Genomic DNA, 14,525 nt, shown 5'->3' on the forward strand with positions numbered 1-14,525 from the left:
TAGACGTCTAACTTCACAAAAATTCCCTAAGAAAAAGTGAAGCAAGTTTTTAAAGCTTTTAATGCCGGTAGCCGTTTTATTTAAACTGACAATCCTTTATTTTTGTTTTGCTTTTATTTATAATTGCGTCACTTCAGGCTGGCAAAACAATCCTGGCTGGCAAAAAATTTGCTTCACTGCGGAGTTAGATATCTAGTTAATATATATCATTGATCAAAAGTCTAAGTGCAATCGGAAACCGATACCGAAACCGATATAATCTGAAGGGACAAACGAAGATTCGATATATATATATGATTGCTGATTTATCATGGCTCATGTATAATTGTTATTACTAATATGTTTAGATGTTAAAATATAAAAACGAATCTTCGTTTGTCCCTTCAGATTATATCGGTTTCGGTATCGGTTTCCGATTGCACTTAGACTTTTGATCAATGATATATATTAAGGTATTAATAATAACCGGAGTCAAACACATATTTGAAAAGGAATAACAGTTGAAAATTAAAGAAAACAAAAAGATGAATCATTACCGTATTTATTATTTTTTCCAGTAAATTTCCGGCTATTATAAACAAAATTGTTAGTAACATGAGAATAAATTGAAAAAAAATTCATAATTTTTTTGAAAATATAGTTTTTAACAATAAGGTTTATAAAAACATAAAATTTAATATCAGTTAACATCAATTGCTGTGAATAAAACGCATTTTTATAAACGTTTAGATAGTGTATTTATTATTTTTTCCACCACTTTTATATATATATATAATTTCATTAGTTTATTCTTCACTGAATAATTGTTTATATTAAATGAATAGTTCCACTTATTTTAGTTAACAAGTTAACGACTATTTTCATAGCCACATACTTTTATACTTTTCCAAATATGGGTGTCTGAGACCTGAAAAACGTAGAGGCTTTAGACAAACTGTATGTAATAAAGAAATCACCAACTCAATAGTGAACTTGATAAGTCGATTTAAAGAATACGTTTTACACAATGGGAGACGAAAAAAGTTCAGAGAGTTCGTCCGTCTGAACAAAATATTGTAAAATTATAGAGAAACTGGAGACTTCATCGAGACTAAAACAATATTGATATTTCATCACTTTCTAAATTTAAAAAGATATTTTACACAAAGTTCAATGTTGGATTTGGAAACCTGAGAACAAGTGTCTGTTATCTTTTTTTGAAACACAAAAAATTCCAGGTAAAATATTGGACATGAAAGGTAAAAGAGTTTGCTACAAAAATGTTTTGGACGAAAAAAATCTGCACAAAATTAAGAGCAAAAAAATTCTACTCTCTTTTGAAAGAGAAAAGTGAAAACGTCATTAAAGTATGATCTGACACACAAAAAACCGATTTTTTAAAAGAGATTGAATGGAAAAACTGACATACGTTCGTCTATTATAACCTTGCCTCTGCTATAAGACCGGTTCATAGTGAAGAGCTCTGGATTTAGCTTACCTGATTTTTTCCTCTTTACTAATTGTAATATAATAATATACTAATTTTTTTTTAAAAAGTTTCACTCGAAAAAGCTTGTTTTTAGATCATAATCTGTAATTATATTATAGATTATAATATTTATCGATATTTTGAATCAGAATGAACTTTATTAAATAACAAAAAAAAAATCTTTATTTTACAAGAAAATTTTTTAAAACAAACAATTAAAGTAACAGATTTTATAAAAACAAACAATTAAAGTAACAGATTTTATAAAAACAAACAATTAAAATAACAGATTTTATAAAAACAAACAATTAAAATAACAGATTTTATAAAAACAAACAATTAAAATAACAGATTTTATAAAAACAAACAATTAAAATAACAGATTTTATAAAAACGTTTAGAAATGAATATTTTTTCTATGATTGTACAGACTTTTTTCATTGATTTACAAAAAGCTTTTAACATCATAGACTATGACGTTCTCGTATCAAAGCTTAACTATTATGGTGTACGCGTCATACCCTTGCAATGGTTTAAATCATACCTCTCCAATCGTCAACAGTTTATTACTTTAAATGGCACCTTTTCAGACATTAAAAGCGTTTGCATTGGTATTCCTCAGGGATCCATATTAGGTTCTCTTTTCTTTATTATTTACATAAATGATCTTAATCGTTCTATCAATCATTCAAATACGTATCATTTTGCTGATGATACAAATCTTCAATTAACAACTAACTCCCTCAAAAAACTAAATAAATATATTAATGAATATATGGCCAGTCTTATTCAACGGCTCCGAGCAAATAAAATCTCATTAAATAAATTTGACTAAAAAAAACAGAAATAGTAATATTTAAGACGCAGTATACTAACTTTTTTAAAAAAAACTAACAAGAATCTTCCAAAATACTTGAACTTTAGAATAAGTGGTCAAAAGCTGCCTTTGTCTAGTAACATAACTTATCTTGGTGTTGTGATAGATGAGAAACTTTCATTTAAAACACACATAAATAACCTTAGTCTCAAATTAAACCGTTCCAACGGTATCTTAGCAAAAATTTGACACTACGTTAATTTTGAAACATTACTATCTATATATCACTCAATTTTTGGTTCACATTTACAATATGCATGTCAAGTTTGGGGACAATCTAAAACCGTCTGTCTTTTTAAAATCGTTTCGCTTCAAAATAGAGCAAGACGAATAATTAATTTCTGCCCAAGAAACATCCCTTCTGACATCCTATATCTTACATCCAAAGTTCTTCGTTTCTATGATTTAATCCAGTTTCTAAACTGTTCATTTGTCTGGGATCAACAACAAGATCTCCTTCCTTCCATATTTCGTAACTACTTTAATAGTAGGACAACGTGTGGGCATAACCTAAGATCAGTCACTTTTAACAACTTAACCATCCCACAAAAACAGACAACTGAACATGGAATAAATTCTCTTACATATCAGTGTATCCTTTCTTGGAACACCCTTCCGTACACCCTAAAAACAGATTTTATGCTTAGATTCAAGAATCTATTCTTAAAGTCACTCCATCATTTTTACCTAAAAAATTACGCTTAACTTTATTCTTTACCTCTATAACTTTTTTCTTTATGTTTATGTACATTTTATAATTTCTTATTTGTCTATATGTGTATATATGTATGTATATGTGAACACATTATAATAACTATTTGACCTATATTTTAACTCTTTTAAATGTCTGTTTTATAAGTGTTACTTATAAATTTTTGTAAAGCTCTACTTTTACTATGGGACTAGTTTATTTCTTATGTTTGTCTCTTGTCTTTTCTTTATCTTATCTAAGTGATTGCGTTTTATTAGTGAATTACTATTTGCAATGAGCTGTGTTTTTTGTAACATCCTTAACACGAAATAAATTGATATTGATTGATATTGATATTGATTGATATAACGAGTACACGAAATACATTATTGGTATATAAAGCACTATGTCTATTTTTCTACCGTATTTTTATTGAAGATCCTAATATTTTAATAATGAAACAGTTTGCTTTGAAACCTTCTGAAAAACTGGACTGTTCAACGCAGAACTTTGACAGTTTTCTAAATTTTGTTACTCCGCTTTGTCCTCCAGACAACTTGAAATGTAATAGACATATTGGAACTGATAATGATAGGTTTGTGTTGGTTGTGAAGATTTCTTTAACATTAACATCATTCTAAACCTCTAAACGTTTTAGATCTCTGACTCCACCCTTCAAGAGCCTCTGTTGTTTTAAACCTTGACTTGAACCTTCCTGTCAGTTACATGATATTTTGTTGTATCATAGTTCATCATTATCTGTATCCAAGTTCAAGTATGAAGAATTTAGATACAGTGATAGCACACTCCACGGCTAAGCAGGGTACTTTCTGAATACTAGAAAAAAGGTCATGTATGTGCAGCCTGCTCAAAAATGACATGAAGAGATTACATTGACATGATGAAATTACAATGCTTATTGATTACATAAAACAGATGCATTTTGATACCTTGATTAGTACATAAAACAGATACATTTTGGCATGGTAATCTCATCATCAATTGACACAAAATACCTTTTTTTTCAAAAAGCAATGCTTGACTAAGCTATCAGGACGGTTTTTGAAATAATTTGGAATCTAACATCTATCTTTTTAGCTACATTGATGCTAACTCTAGAATGGATGATTCTTATATAACATGCATCTCTGTGCTCGTGGGAAAAATTACCTTTACCTTTTTTTTTCCCGGCGAAGCGGGAAAAAAAAAGGTCATGGGATGATTTTCAATATTTTTTATTACCATCCCGCTTATACTTGGACTGCGCTACCACGCTCTGTATATATATATATACAGGTCATATTGAACAATGATATAAAGTAACAATTTCAATTGAATAAACTTCTACTTTCACAGGTGATAAAGTTGTTAGATAATTTTCGAATCTGTATGTCTCCAAAGCATGGATCATTTTCTGAAATCCAATTTGATTTATAAAAAATTGTTTATGAGATTATTGTACTTTTCCCTGATCATTTTTTTGTTCTCCTGAAGATTTTTATGAGCAGCTTTTGTTGTAAAAACTCAAGAATCTATATTTTCACTTTCACTTAATAAAAAATTCTTTTTGATTGATTTTTGGGACTTTAACAACTTGCAATATCACACCTTTAAATTCCTAAATAGATTTTTAATATTTGCCAGGATTATCTTTCATTGTTTAAATAGATCATGATACAGTATTGCATAATTATTCCCAACAGCCATAACGGATCTTGCGCTGGATGACACCTATCTAGTACCTAGAATACGTCCAATTGAATTTAACTTTATACTTAAAGCTATCGCAACATTTTCCAGGTTTAGCTTTGTTCTTAGAAGAGACACTGTAAATGTCATATTACTTTTCAAAAAAAAGTTTTCATGTAACAAAATGGTAGAAAATGACGCCCATCATTGTTACAGCTAATTCTAAACGATTACTACAATGTCAAATAGACAAATAAGAAAAGTTAATTATAAGCAAACGAGGTACGCCGGGATTTTTGCCAAGCATATTGGAAGCACCAACACAAGTAAAGGAAACCCAATCGTCTAAAAAAAATTATCGTTAAGACCATGGCTGTGTAAAACACTTAAAAACAAATTCATAGAGGTCAAAAAAAACAAAAAAAAAAACTGCTAATAACATTTGACTCTGGGATTTTTACTCACACGCAGATCGCTAGAACAGATATTTTGCTTGTTGTGGTAGATTTATCAATCATAAAACCTACTTTCTGATCGTTATCCAATATGAAGTTTACTAGCTTGATGTGATGTGCACATGCATGATCTGATTGTAAAATACAGACCATGTCGAAACTACTTTCTACTTGCAAAGAGTTCATTCAAATCAAATCGCTAGCTTTTATATGCGCAGCTGATATGTTTTTATATGCGCAGCTGAAGACTTAGCCAAAATCTTCTTCCTTACGGTTTGTTGCTTTTTTTCTTTTGTTTTGCCGCACTCATTAACAACGCCAATTCTCCATTCACTAATTAATTTAAATCCGATCTTTGCATCATTATGTTAATCAATCATCGGGTATCGACTTAAGAAAAAACTAGGGTTCATTATCGAAATTGCAAATTTCGAAAATTTTCGATTAAAACGGTACCGAAATACTTCTTTCTTTTCGAAATCTATAAAAACTTATGAAAATAATCGAACTAGCCAAATTAATTTCGAAAATAAAAAAGGAATTTCGAAATGTGAAATTAATTTCGAAATAAAAAAATGTACTTCGAAAAGTGAAATTAATTTCGAAAGAAAAAACAGAATTTCGAAATGTGAAATTAACTTCGAAAAAAAAAAGTGTATTTCGAAAAGTGAAATTAATTTCGAAAGAAAAAACAGAATTTCGAAATGTGAAATTAACTTCGAAAAAAAAAAGTGTATTTCGAAAAGTAAAATTAATTTCGAAAGAAAAAACAGAATTTCGAAATGTGAAATTAACTTCGAAAAAAAAAAGTGTATTTCGAAAACTGATTTTAATTTCGAAAGAAAAAACAAAATTTCGAAATGTGAAATTATTTTCCAAAGAAAAAAAAGAATTTCGAAAAGTGAAATTAATTACAAGAAAAAAAAAAAAGAATTTTGGAAAGTTAAATTTATTCCAAAAAGTAATTTTAATACCTTATATTTTATTTGCATAATAATATTAAAATAACCGGGTGCCTAAATAATTTACCACGGGGTTTTTCGGCAAGTATACCTTTTATTATATATATATATATATATATATATATATATATATATATATATATATATATATATATATATATATATATATTATATATAATAATTTGCCATATATACATATATATGAACAATATATATAGATATATATAGATATATTATAGATATATATATGTGGCAAAATAATACTATCTTGGTAAATTTAAGGTGGCACACAACTGAAAACAAGTTGTTTTTTTTAGTAATCAAAATTATGATTTTTTTTTTTTGATGAGAATAAATTTATATTAAAATGAAATAAAAAACAGCTAATTTTTTTTTTTTAATTTTACTATCCATAATGGCCAAAAATGTGTTGTAAAACACGTGTTTTTAGTAAATCTTTAAAACCTAATAACTTGATTTTGCCTCAACAACTCGAACTAAAATTTTTAGTTATGTAACAAAAAGATTGCTAAGGTATAAATATAATTGTTTGAAATCGCTGTAAATCTCATCTAAATAATCCCAAGAGAGTAATTAGCCGTTTACATTGCAACAATGGTTTCATATACGTGCGTTACAGGCCTTAAAGGAATTGCATATTATAACTTTTAAATTATATCATTTAGGAAAAGCGCACGAACTTTTATGTAAATTCTATAAAATTTTATAAAGTTCTATAAAGTTCTATAAAAATTCTAAATCTAAAGTTTAAACTTACGTTATGCAAATTTAAAATTAAAGTGTTTAAACTGGTGTTGTTATCGACTAAGACTAAATCGACTAAAAGTCGAAATTAGTCGACTTTGAAAAATCTAAGAGTCGATGTAATCGACTTTGGATTTTCTACTAATCGACTAAAAGTCGATTTAGTTAAATAGTAGTACTTATACATGTATTTCTAATATCTTTTTATTTGATTGAACATTATAAATCTTTTTAATTTTATTTTGTTAACAAAAGCAAATATGACTGTTGAATAGAATGTAGTTTTTTCAGAGCCGGAATAAAATATTTACTCCCTTTCCTTTCATATTAAATTAGAAATTAAAATATAGCATCTCCCTCCATCATATTAATTATTGAATGAAGATGCTTTTAAGCATCTTCATTCAATAATTAATAAGTAAAAATTTGAATAGTAAAAATTTTAAAAATTTTACGTTCAAAATTTACAATTTAAATTGTAAACAAAAACACTTTAGTAGCTTTTGCTATAGGTAGGTTTTATTCACTTTGAGAGGGCTAATATTTTATATGAAACATTTCACCGTGTAGAGGTAAGTGGTCATTCGCAAATTATGTCACGCAAAAAACTTTTCAGATCCCCCTTCTTCCTTTTCCGCAAAATGTCACAAAATATCAAACCCCTATCTTATCCTGAGCGTTTTAATCCCTGTAAAAGAACCTTTGGGGTTCTAATCCCTGCAAAAATATTTCGAAGCAAATTTTAGAATTTCGAAGGTAAAAAATCGTTTCGGTATTATTTTCAGAATTTCGAAATCGCAAAAACATTTCGAAGCAAATTTTAGAATTTCGAAGGTAAAAAATCGTTTCGGTATTATTTTCAGAATTTCGAAATCGCAAAAACATTTCGAAGCAAATTTTAGAATTTCGAAGGTAAAAAATCGTTTCGGTATTATTTTCAGAATTTCGAAATCGCAAAAACATTTCGAAGCAAATTTTAGAATTTCGAAGGTAAAAAATCGTTTCGGTAATATTTTTAGAATTTCGAAATCGCAAAAATGTTTCGAAACAAATTTGACAATTTCGAAATGAAAAAATCGTTTCGATGCAAAATTAATTAGTTTGAAATTATTTCGAACTTACCGAAACAAAAATAGAGTTTCGAAAACTTTTTTTTTTTTATCGAAAATTCAACTTTTGCTTCCGTGAAGAACCTTAGAAAAAACTTCATTCCTCAAATTTACATAATTAGACTCAGGTTTTACAAATAGTTTTCGTTTAAATTTTACATTACTTACCTTAAAAAATAAAATAAGAAAGTCTATATTCCTTTGAAGAGGTCTTTTCCGCGAGTAGCTTTGATCTCTTAATGATCAGATCATTATTTTTGAGAATAAAAAAACTAAATGAAAACAAAAGAACACTTTTTTGTTTCAGTTCTAAAATGAATTGGAGAAAGCGTGTGGCATAAATTCTTTTTAAAGATTTCGAATAGTTACCAGCAAAGTGTTATTAACTTATTGTCAGCAACCTCTCGCAAATAACAATAATTATAATAGAAACGTAAGAGCGTTTTAATTTTTTCACAGGAAGATGTTATAAACAGCGTTGTTTAATATAAATTAGTTCTTCTTACATTTTAATTATTCAAAAAAGTAAATGAGATGGTTTGCATTTTTAAAATGACGTCAGAATTACATCCCACCTCATTCCGCCTCACTTCAAGCATTAAAAAAGTTAATGGGATAGTTTGCAGTTTTTAAGGAAACTTTAAAATATGCCCGCCCCATCCCGCCCCATCCCGCCCCATCCCGCCATATCCCGCCTCATCCCGCCTCATTTCGAGTACTGCTTCATCCATTTTAAAGTTAGCATCAGTAAAAAAATCAGCCTAAAAAAATTATATTTTAAATTTTACTCAGAATGTTTAACTTCTTTTATAAAGCAACGACAGAATTCTAAGTAAGAGATAAAAAAAATCAACCTGAATTAATTGTCAAAAATCTGTTTCTGAAATGCTCATATCTAGGTATGACCCAGGTACCTGGATCTAGAAAAGTGCTAAAAACTTTATTAAACATTTGTAATGGTGGCTTAATGAGGCCACATGAACTTTACAATAAGGACTAAAATGTCTCTTTAGTTAAAATTCTTGGAGGCTATATGCTTAGCAAAAGCTACGCGTTTTCCCAAATCTGAAAATAGAAAAATACTTAAAACAAAACCTAACCAAATACAAAATTCTTAAAAGAAGCAGCGATTCAAACTTTTTTTTCTTAAGGGTATGTATTACTTTTAACAGAAAATGAGTTTACAAATTGCATGAGGAAACTTTAAGATATGACGCCTGTCTAGCTTATCACTGAAGAACTAAATAAGCAAATTCAACACTTCATTTTTCAATGAATTTTTGCGTCGCTGAAGTATTTTTTCTTTGTTTCGCGGCTTTTCACTTTGTACCTCACATAGGGTTGAATGCAGGGGCGTCGCCTTGGAGGGGGTAGGGGGGGGAGTCTCCCCCTCCCAGAATCTAAAAAAGAGAAAAGTTGGGAATTTCCTTGCCGAGAGTTGGGACAGTTGGGAAATAGGTGATAAAATCAAAAAATACTTTCTAGTTAAATAAAATTAAAATGTTTGCAAAAATCCATCATCCATCTAATTCTTTTTTGACTTGGACAAATAAACTTTACGTTTATTAAACGACTTATGGCTGTTTTCCATAAGACGAAATAAATTGTGGAGTCATAAAGAAGAGCCCTTTTGATTTCCGCGTTGTTTTTTTTTTCGCGCTACTTTTTTTTTGTTATCAACAATAAAAATGGCAGCTGAAAGTTTATGCTGTATGTTTGACTAAAAGCAGTTATTCTTTTTTTTTTCATACTTTCTACTTTGAAACGTGAATATTTATTTCCATGAATTGATTTCAACATTTGTCTTATTTAATGTTTATAAAAGTTATCACACTTATTAAGAGTGATAACTTTTATAAACATTAAATCAGTTAAAAATTACGGTAAATTATAGTATCTGCATTTGTTTTCCAGCACTAACTATGAAAAGCAAAAGATATAAATTACAATGTTGCGTATGCAAAGCAGTATTTAACAACGACTATAAAACCAGTCATGAAAGATCCATTCATGGTGGGAGAAAGGTTCATATACAAACAGTGGGAGCCCCAGAGAATCCTTTTCTAGCCTCCTTAGCTTCAAAAAAACGAAAAATGGTACCTCAGAATGCTGGTGATGATGTCGAAGTGGATGATGAAATACAAAGTAGTGAACATGCAAAGTTAGACTTGATAATAATTGAAACATCGACTTCAACATGTAGTATATCCATAGAAGAAGAATCAACATCTTCTGATAAAAAATTTGAAGAGGATGCAAGTTCAAAAATTCAAGATAATGATGCAAAAGGGGAAAACTTGGGTTATGTTGTAGTCCAGGAACAAGCAGAGAAACTTACAGAACTAAATTCTAAATCAGATCATTTAAACCAGTTTCCTGACCGAGATGAAAAGGATGACATGAATATTATTAACTTGGATACTTCTGAAGTAAGCAGTGAAACAACAAGTTGGACTTTGCTCATGGGAAATTTGGGTGTTTTAATAGATAATCTTAAAGATTGTAATGACATTTATAAAAAATACTGTAAAGAAGAATTAGTAAATGAAAAATTCGCTGCGATTGAAATTGTAAATGCAACAAGTTCTGTGGTGGAAATGTCAAAAAATGTTTTGAAAATGGGAAATGCTTTTTTAAGAAAACTCGATATCAAAGCTCAAAGTATTATAATTGACAAATCAGATTCATCAGCATTGATAAGCCATGACCCAGGATTACGTCCACATACAATTACAGATAATCAAAAATTGTATTTAATCCAGTTAGGACCACACCAACCAAAACTTGCTAGTTTCCCAAGTGACGGTAAAAATAGATTTAATCCCCAGTGGTACAAAGAGTTTGAACATTTAGAATACAGTACCCAGAAGGATGCCACATTTTGTTTTGTCTGCCGGCTTTTCCCTAAGGTATTTGGAAAGAAGGGAAAAACTGAAGATGCTTGGATAAATGTTGGGGTAAGATCTTGGTCCAAGATGAAAAGCTATGGGAAAGAAAAACTTGGAAAGCTTCAGGCACACTTTACCTCTCAAGCACATAAAGTTGCATTAAGTGAATATTGTCACTTTCTTATGAAAAAAGGTCATATAGATCACCTTATTGATAAATCCAATAGACTTGCTCTTATAGAAGAGCAAAAAATAGAGGTACAGAATAGAAAAACTGTTGAAATTCTTATTGATACATGCAAGACTTTAGGAAGCCAAGGGCTAGCGTTTAGGGAATCGGACAGTGCTAATCAAGGTAACTTTGTTGCAGTAGTGAATCTTATCTCTCGCCACAATCCCACACTAAAAGCCTGGATTGAAGATAGAGCCCTTCGTCCATATAGAGTTACATACACAAGTCCATCGTCTCAAAATGAAATGATTAGTTTAATTGCAACTGAATTAAAGGGAAAGATCATAGAAGAAATTAATAGCTCCAATTTTTTTTCCGTGATGGCCGACACTACTCCCGATATGTCAAATAAGGACATAATGAGTATAGTTGTGAGAACAGCCAGTGAAAACGGTGAGATTCGGGAAAGGCTTTTAAAATCTGTTGAATGCACTGATAAGACTGGAAAAGGGATGGCTGAGCTAATTTTATCTTCTTTACATAAAGAAGGCATTGACACATCAAAGATGGCTTTTCAGTCGAATGATTACGCGAGTTCAATGTCTGGACAATTTAAAGGAGTACAAAAGTATATAACAGAAGAAGTTGGCCATAATGTACCCTACATACCTTGTCAAGACCACAGAACAAACACTGCTCTTGAACATGCATGCAATGTTAATACTTTAATACGAGAATTGTTTAATGTCCTCGAACAGTTGCATGTTTTCTTCACATCAAGCACAAAAAGATTTAGTCATTTAAAAGAAAAACTGGAAGACATTGACAGTGCACTACAGCTTGTAAACCTGTCTAGAACAACCTGTCTAGCAAAATCTGTTAAGGCTTTAAATCAGTGTTTAGAGAAGGTTGTTGATCTTCTTCAGAGCATCTCAAATAATAAGATTTTTGATACTAACACAAGAACTAAGGCAATGGGACTTCTGAAAAAAGTAACAACTTTTGATTTCATTATTACTCTTTTCTTCATGAAGAATATCATTGAGAAGATAAAAATATTAACAGAAATCTTAGAAAGTCCAAACTTCAATGTTATCGACAGTATAAATGTAATTGAAAGTACTGCCAAGAACATACAAAATATCAGTAACGATACAGATGCTATGAATAATTTGATTGAAAGTGCAGTAATATTTTCTAGGAAATTACACATTGATGCAGAAAATGATTACGAACGACACCATAGATTAATAGCAATGGAGATGAAAGCTTTTTACCGGAAAGAATTCAAAGAGGTCATAGACTCTCTAGCCATGGGTTTAACAGAAAACTCGGCAGCATTAAAGGAAATATTTGCCCCTATCACCAAAATTTTTAGTTTTCCTTTAAATAAGGATAATTTGAGTATTGAAAACTTAACAAAAGCAAACAAACTTTTTCCTCCTGGATACAAGGATCATATTCCAGACGTTCATGTGCTGAAAAGCCAGATGGAAATTTTGATAGATATCTGTTTAGAAGAAGGTCATGAAGATTTTAAGTCATCAAGAACACCAGCTAAGACGCTGCAAGACATTTTGTACCATGTTGTGAAGTTAAAGGATATACTGAAACAAGCCCATAAATTATGCATTTTTGTAATCACAGCTGCTTATGGTGTAGCATCAAATGAGCGTTCATTCAGTCAACTCAAGATTGTAAAATCACATCTGAGAACAACAATGAGTGACGAGAGATTGGATAGCCTCATGCTACTAAAGTGCGAAAAAGAACTTTGTAAAGGAGTTAACCCCGAACATCTTGTTAAACGATGGGTTCAATTGAAGAAACGTCATATTAAAATCAAACAGTAGACAAAAAATGATAGTGATGATAAAATATTGTGCGTATAAGTTTTGAAATAAAATAATATTTTCCATATTCCTTTGTACTAATTCATTTCCGTAAAATTTTAAACTGCTATATATGCTGCCAAAATGGTTTGTAAAGTTTATTGGATTTGTAAATTGTAACATTTTTTTGGACTGATACAGTTTCACTATGAATGGGTAAAACCTTTAGACGTTTTTTGAATTGAATATTTTGTATAAATGTAAAGGAAGCTATGTTTTGTTAAAAGAAGTCAATAAATACTGATAATTGACAATTCATGAAAGTGAGTGCAATGTAGTATAACAATCAGTAGATTTTGTAAATAGGACAAAAATTGATTTTTTGAATTCTTAAATTATAAAAAACAGTTGTGAAAACTATGTTAAGCAGTTGGGAAAAATAAGGTCTCTCCCCCCCCTGGAATTTTCTCACGCAACGCCACTGGTTGAATGGGTAGGAGTGAGCCACTTTTTTTTAAATCGATTATATCAAGAAAACCTAAAGAGGAAAAAGTATAGGATAAGGAGCCTAAGGTAGCCTAATGTATTAGGTTTCTAATAGTAATACATGAAATATCAAAATATCTTCAGATTTTTAATAACTTGAACAATAACGCAGGTGTTGCTACTGGTTCACCTCTACCCATGAATGGGTAGGAGTGAACCAAGCAAATGGTAGGAGTGAGCCATTATCTTTGATTACTAGAAAACTAAAATTAGATATTTTCATTAACTAATTTATTGAAAATTAGGTAAGTAACAAATACTTTATAAATAAACATAACATAATTAAGTAAGAATGTAACATAAATAACAATAAATTCTGCCATGACAAATGATTATTTCCAAACAATAAGATATAATAAAAGTATCTATACACCATTTATACAAAATCTATACAAAATCTATACAAACATCTATAAAAAAGCTATACACCGACATTCTTTAATTGGAAGGCCATAGAACATTCTTGAACAAGTCAAAATATATTCCTTTAATTCTAATTCCTGCTTGTCTGCAAATATTCTTTTAACATGATAATTCGGGGTAAGTCTTGTATTTTCATTAAGCAAAAAACTTTTCCAATAACGACGAAGCGTTGGATAGGGTATTTTGGAAGTTATTGCAGTTTCTCTAATACTTTTTCCTTTTTGGATTAAATGCATCTTTCATATCTTTTATTAAAGTTTTTTGCTTTCGAAGTTCTTTTATAGACTCGAGGCATTATGACATATGGTCAAAATAAATGTAATGCTGCACACGAGTTTTCTAATGATATACTAAGATATAAAAGTAAAACGTAAATATGTTTTTACGCTAAAGTCAAAACGTGAAGTATTATTGACCTGCGGTTCAATTCTCCCCGTGAAGGAATGGCTCATTCCTCCCCAAGCTGTGCAACTGGATTAAAACATTAATTATGCAATAAGTACGTGGTTTATGCATGTAAAATACTTTGTTCTAAAAACTGCATTGTTTATTTGTAAATTTTCAACCACTATCTGATGTCTCGAAACAGCCGGTATGCTCATTAAAGAAGTTTCAAAAAATACAAAAAAATTTACTTTTGCACGGAAA

The 14,525-nt window shown here is 29.9% G+C and overlaps 1 protein-coding gene across 1 annotated transcript; it reads left to right on the forward strand.

Moving 5' to 3' along the window:
• Positions 1-9,694: 9,694 nt before the first annotated feature.
• Positions 9,695-13,130, forward strand: LOC149884214 (zinc finger MYM-type protein 1-like). The gene is made up of 2 exons (XM_090097798.1): positions 9,695-9,726; positions 9,931-13,130. Exons 1-2 carry the CDS (start codon positions 9,705-9,707, stop codon positions 12,927-12,929), a joined length of 3,021 nt encoding a protein of 1,006 aa, XP_089953924.1. The 5' UTR covers positions 9,695-9,704; the 3' UTR covers positions 12,930-13,130.
• Positions 13,131-14,525: the final 1,395 nt, after the last annotated feature.

The sequence above is a fragment of the Hydra viridissima genome, unplaced genomic scaffold, assembly GCF_058129835.1.
Source record: "Hydra viridissima isolate aposymbiotic clone 2 unplaced genomic scaffold, HvirCarnegie_v1 scaffold_9, whole genome shotgun sequence".
In the NCBI taxonomy this organism is placed as follows: Eukaryota; Metazoa; Cnidaria; class Hydrozoa; order Anthoathecata; family Hydridae; genus Hydra; species Hydra viridissima.